At 40.0% G+C, this 20,552-nt stretch overlaps 2 protein-coding genes across 3 annotated transcripts in view; one reads left to right on the top strand and one right to left on the bottom strand.

Moving 5' to 3' along the window:
* The window catches only part of Atg4a (autophagy related 4A cysteine peptidase), a 52,699-nt gene extending 48,070 nt beyond the window's left edge, over positions 1 to 4,629 (bottom strand). Inside the window, exon 1 of the mRNA XM_052737085.1 lies at positions 4,534 to 4,629. The gene's annotated coding sequence lies outside the window, so the exon portion shown is untranslated. The remainder of the gene's footprint in view (positions 1 to 4,533) is intronic.
* A 5,563-nt stretch (positions 4,630 to 10,192) lies between these two features.
* On the top strand, positions 10,193 to 19,616 carry Psmd10 (proteasome 26S subunit, non-ATPase 10). Of its 2 annotated transcripts, none has more exons than XM_052737107.1 (5): positions 10,193 to 10,357; positions 13,369 to 13,467; positions 15,654 to 15,800; positions 15,887 to 16,053; positions 19,220 to 19,616. In XM_052737107.1, the coding sequence occupies exons 1-5, from the start codon at positions 10,244 to 10,246 to the stop codon at positions 19,371 to 19,373; spliced, it is 681 nt and encodes a 226-aa protein (XP_052593067.1). In that variant the 5' UTR covers positions 10,193 to 10,243; the 3' UTR covers positions 19,374 to 19,616. The 2 variants fall into 2 exon arrangements, with proteins under 2 accessions (XP_052593067.1, XP_052593075.1); XM_052737115.1 differs by having other exon boundaries at positions 15,887 to 15,974; positions 19,220 to 19,332.
* Positions 19,617 to 20,552: the final 936 nt, after the last annotated feature.

The following is a 20,552-nucleotide window of genomic DNA, read 5'->3' as shown; positions in this document are numbered from 1 at the left end:
TGATGGGATTAAAGACTAGCAGTTATAGTTACAACTTAGTATATATATATATTATCTTAGATAAAACATATTAAGTATTAGATTCAGGTTCTTTAGGATAGGACACCTTTTGGAATGAACTTTGTAACATGCCATTTACCTATGCTCTATACTTCTCGGGATTTTAGTATGTGTTTCTTGCTTGATATTGTTTGCATTGGTTGTAGTTCCATCTTATCTAGGTCATTATCCCTCATTATTCCTGGACAATATTTGATAACCATTCCTTTGTATATAGTCTTGTATTAGGTTAGAACCTTCTTTTTTTTTTTTTTTTTTTTTTTGGTTTTTCGAGACAGGGTTTCTCCGTGTAGCTTTGCTCCTCTCCTGGAACTCACTTGGTAGCCCAGGCTGGCCTCGAACTCACAGAGATCTGCCTGGCTCTGCCTCCCGAGTGCTGGGATTAAAGGCGTGCGCCACCACCGCCCTGCTAGAACCTTCTTATTTAGACAAAAAGGGGGAGATGTAGTGGGTAGCCATTCCAGCTTTGATCTGGAAGTTCCAACCCCCATTGAGACTTCAGCAACTGTCACGCCTACAAGGCGGGGCCCAAGGAGGCGCCTGGAGACCCGAGATCTGGATGGGCCAGCACAGGCTCTGGTCCGGGACCCTGGACGGTGGAGGTGGGCCAAGCAGAGCTCCAGAGAACACCGCTGGACTGTGATACACCTTCCCCAGACCCCGCGACCTACCTATCCCTTCATTTGTAAGTTACGCCATTAAATAAATCTCCTTTTAACTACATGGAGTGGCCTTAATAATTTCACCAATAGTAATGGATGAGGTAAACATAATGAAGAGCATAGAAAGCCCTTCTGTGTTCTTATAATTTGTTGTGATTCTTTTATTGTTCATAACAAAAACTAAGGAAATCACTTATAAACGACCTAGAAACAAAAATGTAAATGCTAAAGAGTGATAAATAAAATGCTTTATTAAACTGCTATAACAGTATGTCAGTTTTATGATGAAATAGATTTTTTAATGGGAATATTTTGAATAGACCAATGACATTAAATAATAGGGACATTCTAACAGTGGCATCAAAAACAAATATTAAAATGTCTCATCTTGAGACACATAAATTATATTTTCAAATAGTGAAAAATCAATTGCAGAAAGCTTGGAGTAGGTTATTCAGGCCTTAGCTAGTAAGTAGTAAGAATGGAGAAGTTTCATGCCAGAAAACTTAAAACCTATTCCCGTGGTTGTCCTGGAGTTATGTAGAACTGCATATATTCCCTGCATGGTATTCCCAAGTTCCTATCACTGTTTTCTCATTTCTGCCACGGAAGGAATATTTACAGTGAGTAAACTATTTGGTGATAATTAGAAAGAAATAAATGAGGGATAATTACCTCTCTCTACACAATCCAAACTGGTAAACACTAGCCATAAGAAGCTATTTAATTTTAAATTAAACAAAAATTAAAAAGCAATTCTTAAACACATTTTAAGTGCTCATCAGTCCTGTATGGCTAGGGGCACCAAAGTAGAACAGTGCAGATATGGAGAGTTCGGTTGTACAGCACAAAAATCGTGTCATTTCCCCCACAGTGATGCAGGTACCGCCCAGAGCCCTCCAACAGGAATTGTTATTGCATTATCTGGGGTTTGTGTTTATCCATAATTGTATCTTCAGTAATATTTAGCAGTACGTTATAGCAGTTACATGCTAGAAGTTGGGAATAAAACTGTCTGAATTTGTATGTTAGCTCCAAGTTTTACTAGGCATGCTATTTTACATCTACAATCCTAGTTTTTATTGTTGTTGTCCATTTGTTTAAAATTTCACTTTAAAAATGCAGGGCCTGTGCTACTGGTCTGAGAGAAACAATCAATCAATGGGACCTTTTGAAACTGAGAAGCTTTTGTAGAGCAAAGGATACGGTCAACAAGGCAAAGCGACAGCCTACAGAATGGGAAAAGATCTTCACCAACCCCACATCTGACAGAGGACTGATATCCAGAATATATAAGGAACTCAAGAAATTAGACATCAAAATGCCCAACAGTCCAATTAAGAAATGGGCTATAGAACTAAACAGAGAATTCTCAACAGAGGAAACTCAAATGGTCGAAAGACATTTAAGGAATTGCTCATCATCCCTAATCATCAGGGAAATGCAAATCAAAACAACTCTGAGATACCACCTTACGCCTGTCAGAATGGCTAAGATCAAAAACACTGAAGACACCTTATGCTGGAGAGGATGTGGAGCTAGGGGAACTCTCCTCCACTGCTGGTGGGAATGCAAGCTTGTACAACCACTTTGGAAATCAATATGGCGCTTTCTTAGAAAATTGGGAATCAATCTCCCCCAAGATCCAGCTATACCACTCTTGGGCATATACCCAAGAAATGCTCAACCACACCATAAGAGCACTTGTTCAGCTATGTTCATATCAGCATTGTTTGTAATAGCCAGAACATGGAAACAACCCAGATGCCCTTCAACTGAAGAATGGATAAACAAAATGTGGTACATATACACAATGGAATACTACTCAGCAGAAAAAAACAATGGCATCATGAGGTTTGCAGACAAATGGATGGATCTAGAAAAAATCATCCTGAGTGAGGTAACCCAGACTCAGAAAGACAAACATGGTATGTACTCACTCATAGCAGGATACTAGACATGAAACAAGGATGAATTGTCTGCTACTCACATCACCAGGGAGGCTACCCGGAAAACAGGACCCCAAGAAAGACACAGGGATCGCCCAATGACAGAGAAATGGAATGAGATCTACATGAACAGCCTGGACATGAGTGGGGGTAATGAAAGGCGAGGGTCGAGGGAAAGAGAGCTTGGGGGAGCGGGAGATCCCAGCTGGATCAACAACAGAGAGGGAGAACAAGGAATAGGAGACCATGGTAAATGAAGACCACATGAGAACAGGAAGAAGCAAAGTGATAGAGAGGCCCACAGAAATCCACAAAGATACCCACACAACAGACTGCCGGCAATGGTCGAGAGACAGCCCGAACTGACCTACTCTGGTGATGGGATGGCCAAACACCCTAATTGTTGTGCTAGAAACCTCATCCAACTACTGAGGGATCTGGATGCAGAGATCCATGACTAGGCCCTGGGTGGATCTCTGGGAGTCCAATCAACGAGAATGAGGAGGGTTTATATGAGCGAGAATTGTTGAGACCAAGGTTGGATAAAGCACAGGGACAAATAGCCAAATGAATGGAAACACATGAACTATGAACCAATGGCTGAGGGGTCCACACTGGATCAGGCCCTCCGAATGGGTGAGACAGTTGATTGGCTTGATCTGTTTGGGAGGCATCCAGGCAGTGGGACCAGATCTTGTGCTCATTGCATGAGTTGGCTGTTTGAAACCTGGGGCCTATGCAGGATTGTTTGGCTTGGCCTGGGAGGAGGGGACTAGACCTATCTGGACTGAGTCTACCAGGTTGACCTCAGTCTGTGGGGAAGGCTTTGCCCTGGAGGAGATGGGAAGGGGGGGGGGGGGCGTTGGGGGGAAGGTGAGGGGGACGGGAGGGGGGGAGAACAAGGGAATCCGTGACTGATATGTAGAACTGAATTGTATTGCAAAATAAATTACAATAAATTTAAAAAAAAAAAAAAAAAAAAAAAAAAAAACCAAAAAAAAAAAAAAAAAAATCTCTGACTGAGGGTGACTTTGGGTACCACCAGGGTAATGCAATCCATCTGTGAGAGTGCTGAAGGATTTTGGTAACAATAAAATGTGATAATTCATCTTCAAAAAAAAAAAATGCAGGGCCTGGAGGCTACTAGTACCTATCTCAAAGAGTTAGTGTATGGATTACATGAGACACACTATCTGATACTTGTGCGCCATAGATGCTAATTATTAGCATATGCTTTACTTAAGTCTGGAAGGCTAACTTGCTTGTGCTAGGACCTAGAATCTATGTGGCCAGCAGAAAAAGCAATAGGGAACAGTCAATCATATGAGTAGCAAAGAAGTCAGACCCTAACAGGGCCCCTTTGTCCCAAGATGAACATAAACAGCAACTGTATTGTTCCTCCATAATTTGGGGCCAGCACCACAAAAGACAAGACCTTTCCTGTAAGATCTGTTTATCATCTATCTTTCAAAACATAAAGGAGCTTACACTTAGTGTCAAGGAACTCAGAATCCAAAGTTAACTACCACATCTACCAAATAAAATAAAAGCACATCATACTATCTATAAAAGAATATGCAAACAAATAACTCGGTATGGGATATGCTGGGTGTTATTCTTTTCTAAGCTTTTTCTAGCAATCACATCACATTCCTTGATGCATATTATGATTAAATATCAGTATAACAATTCCTTTGGTAAATACAACAGGCCTCCATAATAAACTGGATAAATATTTATACATCACCTACTACACATGGAGCACATTTCTCTACAATGGTCATTAGCAAACTACAGCTACAAGACTAAATTTAGTCCATCTGACATGTTTCCTTGGAAAGCAAAATAAAAATGATATTTACATTTTGAAACAGTAAGGGAACCACCTCCAACCACAATTGCTGAACACCGACTGGCATTGAAAATTAGCTTTTGCTGCTGACTTGATAATTTGTCTTAATTCAACCTAAAGTTAGAAAACAAAAAATTCTAAGTGAAGCAGGAGTAAAGCCATTGTAATGCTTAATATTGTCTTAGCTATCAGGGATGGCAAGATGTTTTATATACTTCTGGTGCTGGGACAAGTCAAAACGATGGAACATCACTTCATACCCACTATACAAGCTATAATAAAAAGAACGATATTGATACATAGAGTTAATTGTAGAAAACTTTTCATCCAAATGCACTATTGTGGGAAGATAAAATAGCCACTTTGGGAGAGCCTGACACTCCCTCAAAAAGTTAAATGGAGTTGCTCATGTGGCTATGACCCAGATAATCCACCCCTAAATATGTACACAAAAGAAATAAAAGTACATGCCTGAACAGTAACTTACACATAAAGTATAGCAGCCATATTTAGAAGTAACAAAAGAGAATAATAACCCAAGTGGCCATAAACTGATGAATGGATAAACAAAATATGTAACTATCATAAAACAGAATATATTCAATCATAAAAATAAATGGAGTGATGATATAGCTGCATAAATTTTAAAATGATTATATTAAGTGAAAAAAGCAAGCCATAAAAGGCCACATATTTTTATTATCTTATTTGTAGTTAATGCTCATAAAATGAAACCCTACAGACTAATGTTTGTATACGGACAGCAAAAGGAAGAATGACAGACACAAAGCTTCCTTCTTAGTTAAAGTAGATGATTTCAAACAAGCTTTGGGTAGTGGTAACACAACACTATAAATGCTTATAATCAATAAATGTACTTAAAAAATTACAAGGTCAGAAATCAGTTTAGTAGTTGTCAAGAATAGTGAGTGGGGGAAAAGAGTGGCCATAAAGGAGCATGTGAGAATTTAGGGAAAGTATGGAAATGTTTTATATCTCGACTTTGGTGTCGGTTACACAACAGTATAGATTTATAACCAAGTACACTGAACTTTTAATATCTGGACACAATGAGATTTATTGCATACAATTTATACCACAATACAGCTGCCTTTAAGCAAAAGTTAAAACAGGAACAGTATCCCCAGTCACACACAAATTTAGAACACATTGTTTTTGAGTTCACACTGCAGTTCTAGCAGCAGTCTTTAGACCTTAAAGCAAGTGGAAAGGTTATTTCTGTAGCCCAAGATCCGTTTCCCTGTGCAGCTGAGGGTCTTTCACCTAACCTTCAGTTGGAAGTGATTAATCTGCAACGTATTGACATCTCCCGAAGCAAATGTGACAATCGACTTATTTCTCAAGCAGCAAATATGGTCAGTTAAAATCCTATGCTCCTGTACCCCAGTCCAATCATAAGAAAAATAGACCTAAAAAGTATCTAACAAGTACACTTCAAAACTACCAAGGTCATCAAAGCAAGCAAAATGTGAGAAACTGCCACAAGCCAAAAGCTTCTAAAGATACAGAAATGCTGTGTGAGCATACTATCATGGAGAAGACACTGCCCAAAGATAACTAATTAAACTGGAACAAAGTGTGGAGAACAGCTGATTAAAATATACAATGTATGTTTATCCGTACACTGATAGAAGAGAGAATTAAAATTTTAATAATAAAAGATTCAGCAAATGCTGCGAGAACAATCTGGATAACGACCTTAGCTAACCTGATGTTACACCATAGAGAAAAGTGAACTCAAAATGATTCATAGACTTAAATGCAAAAGAGAAAACAAAATTTCCAGGAGGAAATAACTCATCAAAATCTTAGATTCTGCAGTCTAACTAGGTACAACACTAAAAAGAAAAAAAGAATAAATTCCAACTTATCAAAACTCAAAATATGAGTGAGGCCTGGTGCTGATTCCAGTAACAGCAGCACTTGGGAGCTTGAAGCAGGAGGGTCACTATGAGTCCTGGGCAAGCCTGGGTTACACAGTAAGTTGCAGCCCAGCCTGGACTACAGAGTGAGACCTTGTCTCAAAAAAAAAATTGCCAAGCGGTGATGGCGCACGCCTTTAATCCCAACACTTGGGAGGCAGAGGCCGGCGGATCTCTGTGAGTTTTAAAGCCAGCCTGGTCTCCAAATCAAGTTCCAGGATAGCCAGGACTGTTACACAGAGAAACCCTGTCTCGAAAAACAAAAACAAAACAAAAAACCATCAAAACCTTTCCCTCCAAAACACATACCATTGTGATACAGAAAAAGCTGAAAAAGCTGAACACAGAGGCACACACCAGTAATAGTGATTCGGGAGTCAAAGGCAGAAAGAATGCAAGTTTGACACTAGCTTGGGATACACAGTGAGACCATGTCTCAAAAAACAAAATAGCACAAAACAAAAACAAAACAAAGCAAAAGGGGGAAAGACAGACTATGAATTGGGGATAAGTAATTGCATATCATATACAGGGACTTGGATTTAGACTATGGAAATAATTGTTACAACTCAACTGTTAAATGACAACCCAGTTTTCAATAAGCACAGAAGCAGCTCCTTATGTATAGAAGATCCAGTAATGGCTTATAAACACTTAAAAGATGTTTACTACCACCAGCCACTCCATATGGAAATAAACATTAAAACTATAATAGATCATGCCATACCAACTTCAACAGCTATAATCTTTTTAAACAGCAAGGCACACACCTGAAATCCAAGTATTTTGGAGGCTGAAGTGGGAGGATTGTGAGTTTGAAATCATCCTGGGCCTCATAATAAGACTCTCAAACAAAACAACAAGAAGAGCTCAGTCGATAACAAATGTGCATGAGGATGTGGTGCAACAAGAAGCCTCATGCACAGAATGTGGCTGCTGCCTTGAAAAACAGTTTTGTAACTGCTTTAAAAGTTAAACATCAATTGTCCTATTACCCAGGAATTCCACCTTCAGGTATCTAGAAACAAAAGATGAAAACAAATGTCCACACAAAGATGTGTACACCGGTGTCCTAAGCAGCATTAGTCACAGTAGCTAACAACTAGGGGAAAAAAACAACTACATCTCCAACAATTGGTGAGTAGATACCCCAAAATGTATTACTCACACACTGTAATATTATTAGGCAACGAAAGTAAGGAAGTACTTACACATGCAACAATATGGTTATGTCTCAAAACTATTATGTTGGGTAAAAGAAGCCAGACTCAAAAGTCCACATCTTACATGATTTAACTTATGTGAAATATTAAGAATGGGCAATTTTATAAAGACAAAGAGTACACTGGGCAGGAAGAGGAGATAAAGATTAACTGAAAATGGGCAAAAAATCTTACTGGAAGGATCAAAATGTTCTACAACTGATTCATTGTGATAGCTGCATAACTCTGAAACTAATAATCAATTAATACTTAAATAGGTGTATTTCATTCAGGTTTTGCTTTTGTAGGGCTGAGGATTGAAGCTAGGGCCTTGCACATGTCAGCTAAATGTTCTACTGGTGGGTACCCCTAGGCCCAGTTGACTTTTATGCTATGTAAGTTATCATAAGCAAATTGTTATATAGGGAGGAAAAGGTAAAACTGGGTAGAGAATATGTAGGAATTCTGTACTATCTTTGCAACATTTGTTCTGAGACAGGGTCTTGCTTTATATAGTCCCAGATGTCAACTCACTCTGTAGATCAGACTGGCCTTAAACTCACAGAGATCTGCCTGCCTCTGCTTCTCAAGTGCTGGGATTAAAAGTGTGAGCCATACTGTTTGAAACCTGGGGCCTATGCAGGATTGTTTGGCTCGGCCTGGGAGGAGGGGTCTAGACCTACCTGGACTGAGTCTACCAGGTTGACCTCAGTCTGTGGGGAAGGCTTTTCCCTGGAAGAGATGGGAATGGGGGGGGTTGGGGGGAAGGTGAGGGGGACGGGAGTGGGGAGAACAAGGGAATCTGTGGCTGATATGTAGAACTGAATTGTATTGCAAAATAAATTTAAAAAAAAAAGAAAATTAAAACCAAAAAAAAAAAGTGTGAGCCATAGCACCTGGCTTTACAACTTTTCTATAAATCTAAAACTGTTATGGAAAAATGTTTACATTTATTTAAATCAAAATTAGAACTTATGACCTTCAAGATAGTTCCACAAGAAAGCCTGATGACCTGTGCTAAATCCCCAGAACCACATGACAGAAGGAGAGAATCAACCCCCAAAAGTTGTTCTCAGACTTCCACATGCATGCCAAGGCATGTATGTACACACACACATACACACACACACAGAGGGTGGAGGGGGAGGGAGGAAGAGGGAGACACACACAATCAATAAAATAGACTTTAAAAGAATGTGTTCATGGATTATCAATATTTGGTAGTAGCTTCTCAAAGACTTTCCTATAGATTAAAATAGATTAAAAATATCATTAACTAAAGAACATCTGGAATTGATTTAATGATAGAAAATATTAACTTTAAACCTCAATTAAGCAAAATAGTACCTCCCTGAAATAATTCTGATCTCAGTATTTCTGTGTTAAAAATATATTCAACTATTATTATATTTAGATTTTCATCAATTAACTTTGTCATAACTTGTCTTCTAGACTTGGTTTTACCATTTGCCCACCAAAAGCCTAAAATATCTATAACCTGACATTTTGCAAGAAGTTTGCTAAACCCTGTTCTATATCACAACAGGAGAGACATAAACATGATCATTTTTAAAAATATATTTTTAACCTATTTTCTAATACCCTTTTGGATATGCTCTATAAAAGATAAGACTTGCATATCCTCTGCTACAGCACTATTTGGAATTTCCTTTTTTAAAAAAACCCCACATTGTTAGCTTAAAATCCTAGCAAGTCTCAATGTAATTGCCATTACCATGATATTAAAGTGACAACATCATACCCCGGTATCCCTAAGATGACCACAGTTAAGTAGCGATGTCACCAGGCTACAGACTCACTGAGGTCTCTTAGGTATCAAGTGGCTCCTATGGCATCACACCCTGTCTTTGGCTCCTATGGCATCACACCCTGTCTTTAGCATCACTCTGGCACATCACCTCTGTATGGTGTCATGTGTAACCGCTGCTGTGGCAGAATCCTCCTCTGATGCCACTCTGCCGGGATGGCAGGGTAACTAGCCTGTGCTGCTTTCCACTCCTTGGACAGTGGTAGGGAGGGGGAGGGTAGCTACAGTCCGTGGTTCAAGCTCAAGAGGTAGTACTCAGCTCCAACTACTGTCCCTTCCGCCTGCCACTGCGAGTGAGGGCCCAGAGGAACAAGATCTTTAGGATCCCAGAACTCTCTTGCCCCGGTACAGTTTCCGTTTCATGTGGCTGATTTACTGGCCCTCCAACGACCACCCACCCTAGCTCTTTCACACAGTGCCTCCAGAAGCCGCTCCCATTACCTGACTCCATTCTCCAGCTGTCATCCTGGGCCAATTCCACCGGCAACTTGACTACGGCTTTCTCAGAGGATTCTGGGACTTGTAGTTCCACATTGCTAGGAGCCGGAACTGAGTAGCCGGCAAAGATGCCTCCAGGCCCGGAAATTCCTTCAAACTGCAACTCCCAGAAGCTCCGGGCTATTGGACGGGCAACACAGAATACAGAGAGAACAGTGATTGGAGAACCTCTAGCTCTTTGATTGGTTGCCGGAGCAGGAGACGTGAATGGGCGGGACTTGAGCTTCACGGAGATCCTGGGAAGGCGAAATGGAGGGGTGTGTGTCTAACGTAATGGTCTGCAACCTGGCCTACACCGGGAAGCTGGATGAGTTGAAGGAGCACATTTTGGCCGATGTATCTCTAGCTACTAGAACCGATCAGGTAAAGCAGCCCGAAGGCCTGTCGCCTAGCCGCGGGCGTCAGTGAAACCCTGCATGGCTTCCCGGACTTGATTTGGTCCAAGGCCACTTCTGAGCTCCTCCCGCCCCTTCCTCCCTCCCATAGCTTTGGGTTAGCTCAAGACTTGCTGTCCAACTCTAGCCCCCAACAGACTTTTTGGGGAGGGGGAGGGGGCAGCCGCTTTGCTTGCTGAATTTCTTACGTTTCTAGAACATCTCCCGCTTTTCTCAGAAATGCCCAGGCTTTGAGAGACTGAGTTTCGTGAAGAAAGCGTTTTATGTGGATTTCTTTTTCTTTAGTTGTAATCCTATTTAATGAACCACGTGTAACTGAATGCCTATTTTGTGCCAGGAAGTATGAGAGGAGCCGGGAATTTTAGTTAAGTAGAGAAAGTAGGCATAAATGAAATAACGACAAAACATGACTTATTATGTATTGTAACCCCCTTTCTCCCCCCGAAAGAACTTTACGTATTCGTTTCAGGATGGAAAGGGAAGAATCTATAGGAATATTCCGAAAGGTCTTTGTATAGAAAGGGAGGTTATTTACACCGTGAAGAAAGAATGGGATTTCCACATCCAGTGGAACTCAGTGAACGGAGGCAAACAAAAGTAAATGGACAGTGGAAAGTGATTCTGTTCTGATCAACAAAATCTCATGTTTTCTACATGACTTTCTAAATCATAGATGGCCTCCTGTTTGACAGACACGGTGTTAAACACTAGTAACACAATGTATAACACTTCAAAAATCTCCATGTTGTGTCTCTTTTAGAGGGTAACTCGAAATGAAGAGACTGTTTTCTTTGGAATTTTCCTTTATTACTCAACAGGAGAATTCCCCCGTGTCCACCTAGTTTGCTTCTGTTATTGTCTGGTAATACGGTTCAAATGTAATAAAATGAGTTATATTAAAACTTAATCCACTGAAAATGTAACAACCATTCTTGAATCAGTCAGTGGCATAAAAGGGAGTGTTAGTCAGGATTGTGAAGCTTAACACAACAACCATATGCAATTAATTTATGGACTTTATTTGCATCCATTTTTAAACCACCTGAAAAAAGGCTTGTAGGAGACAAGGAATTCTGAATGTGAAATTGGCTATTAGTTGTTTTAAATGAGTTAATGTTAATTTTATTGATCTTACTTCTTTTGTTCTTTAAGATTTGATCTCCCTATGTAACCCAGGTTTCCATCTACTCAAGAGCCTCCTATACACCAAGTCCTGGAAGGTTTACATTCCACCCATGACAAAGAGTTAACGTTAATTTTAAAAGTCTAATAATGGTCTTGTGGTTTTTTTTTTTTATGAAAGCCCTTTTATTTTGTAGGTGCTGAAATAATTAGAGGTGAACAATCATGACATTTAGGGTCCTGTTTTCAAGAAACCTCAGCAGGGCCAAAGAGGTGGACCAGTGGTTAAGAGTACATACTCCTTTTCCAGAGGACCAGAATTCAGTTCATCTGGCCTCCCCATCCACATGTGGTCATGTACACAAACTCACACACATGCACACGATTAAAAGTAAAATTATTCTTAAAAATGGAAACTCAAGTAACAACAATCTAGAAGTAAATACAGCAAGATATTTTTCATTAACTCTAGATAATGGACGCCTGTGGGTCTCTGTCATATTCCTTCTATTTTATGTGTATTTGAATTTTTCATAAAGTTTAACTGCTCTCTGGGGACATTGACAGGGAAAGCCACAGGTGTCCACAGCAGTGAGACTTCCAGCTGGCTCCCTCCCTGGGCACCAGCAGAAGTATCAAGTGATGGTGGTTCTACCCCTCTCCTTTTCATTCTTTGTTTGTTTGGTTGGTTGGTTGGTTGGTTTTGGTTTATTTCCAGACAGGGTTTCTCTGGGTAGCTTTGGAGCCTGTCCTGGAACTCGCTCTGTAGACCAGGCTGGCCTCGAACTCACAGAGATCCACCTGCCTCTGCCTTCCGAGTGCTGGGCTTAAAGGTGTGTGCCACCACCGCCCGGCCCTCCTTTTCATTATTAATAGAGCCTCTACCCCCAACCAGGCCGCTCCCTGAGTGTCACAGTCAAGTTGCTTTACAGGCTCAGTGGTAGAGCACTTGCTTTAACGTGCAGGAGGCCCTAGGTTTGACCCACCGGCACCCCCACACACACACACACATTATACATGCATACATACAATCACTACACTGTATTACTCAAGGCTAAGAAGTATGGCAATCAACACAAATAGGGACTCTGAGAATCATGATTCCTACCTTGTTATTTAAAAAACACAATTTTATTGCACTGATTCTGTGGGGTATGTTTTTATAAAATAATCTCAACTATTTGTATGAACATTTCTAATTTCTTTCTCCATAACATTCATGTGTTCACCAGATGTAGTGGCATATGCCTGTAAACCTAGCACTTAGGAGATGGAGGGAAAGGATTGAGAATTTGAAGCTAATGTTGGCTACATAGCAAGGCCTTGACCAAAACAAAACAAAAATTCACATCTTCTTTGTAGAACCTCTCACTTGAAGTTTATGTGGTAATAGAGATTTCACAGTCACAGAGCTTGGATAAATTATGTGACGCTGGATAAGTTGCTTATGTGAAGTAGTCTTAGTTTCTTTATGTGTAAAATGGGGGATAATAGGGACCATATAGAATGGTGAGGGTCAAAAAAAATGATGCATGTAAAAGTGGCACAGTGTTTCACAGGCATGATAAACGTTGGAGTTGTACACAGCAAATCTCCATTTCTGCCACTGTATTGAAACCAATGCTTTTATCACTCTATCCTGCCCAGAATTCCTTACATTTATTGGTGTTATTCACCCATGTTACTAATACCTGGGCCTCTCAAATGCTGGTAAGTAATATGGCTTAAGGTTACCTACCTGAGGACCTGGTGCTCTCCATTTCTTATGTTCAAACTAGAGGTTTGCCAGCATCAGCATTGTTCTGCTTATTTGTCTTCAGGAATGTTGATAGCTGTGCTCCCCTGTTTCCCATATAGGACAGCAGGACTGCGTTGCACTGGGCATGCTCAGCTGGTCATACAGAAATTGTTGAATTCTTGCTGGAACTTGGAGTGCCAGTGAATGATAAAGATGACGTAAGTACTAGGCAAGTTTGATAAACCCTGGGTTATCTTTACACCCCAGCCTTGTATTTACTGAAGTCTGAATATTAAGCTCATAAACAAAATTGGAACCTTTATAAGTAGGAAGTTATAGTATGGCCTTAGTGAATAGGCAGGAGGCTAATGATTACAATATTTTAGAATGGTAAGGAAACTCTATAATTCAGGGCTTATTATTATGAACTCAAAAAGACTGTTAGCATATTTATGTTAAAATTGTTGGTGAATGTTGCCTGAATAATAAAGGCCTAGGTGTATATGTGTTACGTAGAAACATTTATTATAATGATATTGGCTATATTAAGATAAGACTTGTGGAAGCTAGAGAGATGTTTCAGTAGTTAAGTTGCTGCTCTTGGAGAAAGGACCAAGGTTTGGTTCCAGTATGCTGCAGGCTTCAGGAATATATCATAAGAACTCAGCTGGTTATGGCCAAGTCACTACCTGGAGGGATCAGGGAATTCCTCCAGAGGAAGCCAAATTCCAAGGAGTTTTTGGTGTTATTTGGCTTGTTATATATCAGCTGTATTCTGTTATGAAAATCATGTGTGCCTTCATAGTTTTCCCAATTGACTTTTCCCTTAGAAGGGCTAATAATGTGGACTGATCACTCTCTGGACATACACATTCCAGGAATTTGGAGAACAGCCTTAGGAAAGGCTTTCTCTGGAATTAGATTATCTCCCTTAGCCACTTTCAAGGACTAACAGGAGACAACGCCCAGGTGGGCGCCCAACTTTCAATGATTAACAGTGATAGCAGCCCACACGCAAGTCTCCTGACTTAAGGTAAATTCTACAAGGAGACACCACCTCGGTAAGGTGGACGTTAAGTAATAGCTTTACACAATTTAACTCGGACCCTCCCTTTATATACCAAGACTTCCAGGGCACGGGGTGGAGAAGAGAAAAGAGAATGGAAGAACTAGATGGGTAAGAACTTGAGAGGAACAAACTGAGATGGGGGAAGAACTAGATTGAAGGGCTAGAAGAGAGGACTAGGGAACGAGATGGAAGATGAGGAAGAGCCAGATGGGGAAGAACAAGATGAGGAAGAGCCAGATGAGAGAGAAGGAGATGAGAGAGGAGCTGATGGATGAACTAGATGGATGAGAACCTAGAAGGGACAGAACTAGATGAAGGAATTAAGATAGAACCTAGAGAGGACAATAGATAAATATAGAGTAATCAGGCAAGAAAGGAGCTAGACATGAGAGCAGAATAGAAGCTGTGTAGAGAGAGAACTATCACAGAATAATAAAGTGTATGAACTAAGGAGTTTCGTGTACATAGATTCATTTCTTTTTATCAAAGATTAATTATCAGCTGGTTGTAGATTCTTCCTGGACCCTGGGGGGGGGGGACTATCGAGGGGCTGGACACCCCTAGTCCCCGATACCAGTACCCATGTCGGGTGGCTCACAACCTCCTGTAATTCCTGCTTCAGAGGACCTGAAAGTAAAAAGATAAGACTTGTAAAAACTGAGAATGGAGCATGTTTTGTAGGCACAGGTTAATTTTCAGAGATGTTTACTAAAGTAATATTTATAAGAGAAAATAAAAATTTTAAGGGAGAATGATTGAATAGAGCATGGTATACATACTTTGTAAGTTAATATGCAATCAATCATTCCAAAGAATGGCAGAAAAATTCTTAAGATGCTAAGTAGAAATTGTGGAAAACACACCTCACAGAATTTCATATACTCTGATTCTAGTTTTTATTTTTTTAAGTTATTGTATTAGAATTAGTCTTATATGTCATATCTGTGTTATAGGATTGTGGCTATTTTTAAATGATTGATTTTATTTTTGTTTGTGTGTATCTGTGAGAATATGCCATCTATGTGCAGTTGCCTTTGGAGGCCAGAAGAGGGCATCAGATCCCCAGAGGTGGTATTACAGACCTTTGTGTTCTGTCTGAACCAAGGGAAGGTCCTTTGAAAGAGCAGTACGTGCTCTTAACCACTGAACCATCTCTCCAGCTCATTTTTTCTTTTGTATAAATTTTTGTTTCCAAATTTTCCACAGTGCTTAATGGAGTGGGAGGAGAAGGTTGTTAAATTATCTATACAACTCTATAAACCTCGAACAAATGTTAATGTTCATACCTCTGTCCCTTTTCTCCTTGGCGTTTGTAAAAACCCACCTTTTATACAGGCAGGCTGGTCTCCTCTTCATATTGCTGCTTCTGCTGGCCGGGATGAGATTGTAAAAGCCCTTCTGGTAAAAGGTGCCCAAGTGAATGCTGTCAACCAAAATGGCTGCACCCCTCTCCATTATGCTGCTTCGAAAAATAGGCATGAGGTATGGTTCTGTCCCTGCATTATTTCCCTTTGCGTTCTCAACACGAACAGAAACATTCCGCATTGTTTTCTTGTCCTCCTTTCCAGATTGCTGTCATGTTACTAGAAGGTGGGGCTAATCCAGATGCGAAGGACCATTATGAAGCCACAGCAATGCACCGGGCAGCAGCCAAGGGTAACTTGAAGACGGTTCATGTCCTTCTGTTCTACAAAGCATCCACAAACATCCAAGACACTGAGGGTAACACTCCTCTGTAAGTGACAAATAGCAGTCGTTTTTATTCTGCTTAGAAGTGCAATACAGTCTAAGAGCAAAAAAACAAATTGAAAGGATACCAAAGCATAATGAGAAAAACTAAAATTGACTATCATTTTGCTATCCCAAAAAAATACTAATAGCATTTTTGAATATTTCTTTCCAGTTGTTTATATGCAGATATGTATATGTAGCATATAATAGCAAAATTTGAGATGTAATAATTTTATGTTTTCATCTCATGGCACATTGTGAGCATTTTTCAATGTCATTAAAGACATTTAAAACATTTATGATGGCTGTACACATGTGCCATGATTTAATCATTCCTGATACTGTTTACTTAAAGAGCTTTGAGCCTTTGACTATTTTAAGTAATGCTGCATTGACCGATTTGTTTAAGAAAATCTGCGCCCATATTGCTGATTGTGACCTTAGGATAGACTCTTAGAAGTTGATTGTTTCAACAAATACACATGCTTCAAGACAAATTGCTTCCAGAGGAGTTGTCTCATTATACCCTCCCAACAGCTTCTTAACAGTACCTAGTACCTCCTCATCAGTACTGAATTACCCTCGTGTTGTACACAGTGTGACAGTTCATGGTTAGAACTGACATTTTGTTACTGATTTTGAAATTTATTAATGCCTAAAATTATGACATTTTGTGGCCTTTCTGTTCCCTTTCAGGGGAATTCATTCATTTTGACAGACTCTTTTGTTAAAACTTCTTTATTAATTCTTTGGGAGTTTCACATCATGTACCTCAATTCCATTTACCTCCTGATCCCCCTGTATCCTCCCCTCACCCCTACAGTGCCGCCCACAAAAGAAACAAAACAAAGTAAGCAAGCAAACAAACAAAAACAGTAACAAAACAGCAAAACAAACCTCTTTGCTTCTCCCCCCCCCCCCCCCCCCCCCCCCCCCCCCACTCTCCAACACTTCTTCATTCGTCCTGGTGGCATTGGGGACCTCAGTGTGTCATGTAGTATATAGCCTTTTGTCATTTTCACAGACTTTTAAGTGCTCTTGACACAGTAAAAATAGGAACATTATGTCATAGCAGTTGAAAATATTTTCCCAGTCTGTCTATTTATTTGTTCGTGATTTTTCAACTATCACAAGTGACCAGTTACTATGTAGACAAATCTATTCATTTCCATCACATGTGGAAAGCTTTTCTCTCATCCTGAGATGAATGAAGTATTCACTTCTGTGACTCTTAAATCTGCCTGGGATTGATTAATGTGGATAACTTCAAACCAACCTTTACTTTGTGTTTGTGTGTGTCTGTCCGTCTTTGTGTGTGGTTTTTACATACCCATTTTTCTCCTTTGTTGAATAATGACCTTTTTCAAGTCAGAAATTCTGGGTCTTTTTGTAGTCTAGAATAAGGCTGACTTTAAGACAGCTTTTGAAAGTATTGTTTTCAAGGGCTGAACATGGTAGCACATACCTTTAATCCTAGCCCTGGAGAGGCAAAGAAAGGCAGATCTCTGTGAGTTCGAGCCAGCCTGGTCAATATAGCTAGTTTCAGTTCAGCCAGGGCTCCATAGTAAGACCCTATTAGAAAACAAAAACAATACTGACCAGTGGTGATGGTGCATGCCTTTAATCCCAGCACTTGGGAGGAAGAAAGACAGACAGATCTCTGAGTTCAAGGTCAGCCTTGTCTACATAGCAAGTTCCTGTGGGAGCCAAAGTTACATAGAGAGATCCTGTCATAAAAATAAACATTGTTTTCTTTATTAAAAATAGATTCTTCTCTTATACATCACAACCACATTTTTCTCTTCCTCTACTCTTCCTTGCTCCCCACTACCTCCCCACTCCCCCAGATCCACTCCCCCCTCCATTTCCTCTTTATTAAGGAGCAGGCCTCCAAAAGGTATCAGCCAACACAGCACAACCAAGTACAATAAGACAAGGTGAAAGCCCTCATAATGAGGCTGGATGAGGCAGCCCAGCAGGCAGAAAAACTTCCTAAGCCCAGGCCAAAGATTCACACACACACCCACGCCCACTGTTAGGAGTCCCACTCTCACAAGCTAACAGCCATAACATACACACAGAGGATCTGGTGCAGACCCCAGCGGGTCCCGACTTTCTGTTTATGTCTCCGTGAGTCAGCCCTGCTCTCCTGGTGTCCGCCATCCCCTCTCACTACTACAGTCTTTCTTGCCCCTCTTCCACAGGGTTCCCCAATCTCTGAGGGGAGGGACCCAATGAAGACCAAGAAAAATAGTGTTTTCTTCATTCTTAATTTAAAAATCTTTCTTGTAGGCCAAAGTGACTGTTTTTTTAATGAATAGTCTAGCTTATTTCTCCATGTGTCATTAATCACATTGGCCTGGAAATAGTCTAGGAATTAGATAGTATAGGGTCCTTGGGAGAAAATAGGATTTAGAATTTCATGGATACTGTTCTTCAATACAAGTGCTGCCCCTTTGCAACTACATTAAGTATGCATATTAAGGAACTTAACCATCCTTCCCCTTAATTTCCTTCTCTGTAATTTTATAGTAGTAATTTCTTCCTCACTGGATTACTGTGAGGTTTAAATAAAATGCTATATAAAGTGCCTAATACTTTGCCTGTCAAACTCTATATAAGTGACTGGCAGAGGTTGGTTTCTTTCCTCGGCAAGTTAACTGTTGACCCCTGTCATCAGAACAAGAACTTTAACAGACTCTGTGACAACTTCTACTGTAACCCAGTGCTAATTGTACCTTGATTTGTCAGTGGAGATAAATGAATCAAGTGAGATCAGATCTTTTTAAGTGTTTTTCCAAAAGTCACGCATTATTATAGAAGCAGAACGTGAATTGAAGCTTCCCTTAATTCTACCTGAATTATTACATTAAAGTGCTTAGAGTAAATTACCATTAATCTCCATCAAATGAGGAAGTTGTGCCTTAGGCTAGCATTTAGAGCCAACTGTGTGTTTTAGTGGGACCAGGAGCATGATTTATGATCTGGTTTATAGAGCTATTCTAGTTAATTTTAATTTCCAGTCTTTCCCATGCCAGTTGATTTCCCTTTTCCTGATGAAATAACTTTCCAATATCACCACTGTCCAGGGATAAGCAGTTAGACTAGAAATCCTAACGACTATATAGAACTGGTAGTGACTCATTCATTTTTGTGATCCCCAATTTCAGACACTTAGCCTGTGATGAGGAGAGAGTGGAAGAAGCAAAATTACTGGTGACCCAAGGAGCAAGTATTTACATCGAGAATAAAGAAGAAAAGACACCCCTGCAAGTGGCCAAGGGTGGCCTGGGTTTAATACTCAAGAGACTTGTAGAAAGTTAAGCAGCTCTCATTTATTCTTCGTGGGTTTTGTTGTCCTCACTGCCCTGGAAACTGTTGTACTGTGCACAAGGCATCTGGAATGATTGAAAGCATTTGCTCACCTTCCGAATCGTACAACATGTTGTATCGCTCCTGCTCAAGTCCCCGTTCTAAGCTTACAACCCACTGTTCAGGCAACAAAACTCTTGAGATTGTTCTACTGATGTCATTTATTGTTCTCCATTAAATCTTGCTTAATTTGGAGTAAGTGGTCCTGTGGCTGTCGTGAGTCTTGAGCATCCTCCCATCCACCTGCTGTCCTGCTGCGGCACAGAACAAGTCCAGAAACTGGCATCCAGCTGTACTGTCGGGGTTTGAGGCGGGTTCTGTGCAGGTGACACAAAGCCTGACTTGTCTTTCGAGGTCACACAGAGACCTATGCCAAATTTCTCTTTCAACTGTGAGGTTAATTTATTTTTGTTACGGCGGGGTGGCGGGGGGGGGGGGGGGGGGAGTTCTGTATTTTAGTGGACCAAATTTTAAGTTGAATTGTATGTTCCTAAAATAATGAAGAGCAAGAACAACAGCCTATGTGTCATGTACCTTTTTGACTAGCCATTCTCCTCCACAATAAGACATACCGTTTTTTTAAAAAGAAATTAAAAGTATCTATATTACCTCACCTTGTATTGAAAAGAATTGTCAAGCTTATTAAAGTGATATATAACAAAATATATTTTGATTTGTATTTCAAGTACTACACAACTTGTATTTCAAGTACGACAAGCAATAAATTTAAAAGAATCTCCCAATTTCTTTCAAGTCAGTTACACATTCACTTAAACCTTAAAATCTTGAGCTAAGATCTATTTTTCAGTTCAAGATAGTTCTGAAGTCAATAAAATTAATGGAGCTTGAACTGCAACTAAAATCCATAAAAAATAGTAATCTTTTGAATTGCCAAGTTAATGTAGAGTGAAAGGAAATTAATAATTATAAACTTGAACTCTATTTAGCAAAGCATCTTAATTGATAAGTAGTCAGCAAATGTAGTCCAAGTGACTCTTTGAATTTTAATTTTGTGCTGCAATTATTGCTTAAAAGATGGGATCTAAGTAAATCTACAAACTTTCATTAATTTGGGGTCAAAGACTTAAATGACCAGTAACTAAAATGAGTCTTGTACATATGAGCTGCATT

This window comes from Peromyscus californicus, unplaced genomic scaffold (genome assembly GCF_007827085.1).
Source record: "Peromyscus californicus insignis strain IS unplaced genomic scaffold, ASM782708v3 Scaffold_10__1_contigs__length_136768540, whole genome shotgun sequence".
Taxonomy (NCBI): domain Eukaryota; kingdom Metazoa; phylum Chordata; class Mammalia; order Rodentia; family Cricetidae; genus Peromyscus; species Peromyscus californicus.
The sequence above is the reverse complement of the archived record's forward strand: the minus strand, read 5'-3'. Positions and strand labels throughout refer to the sequence as shown.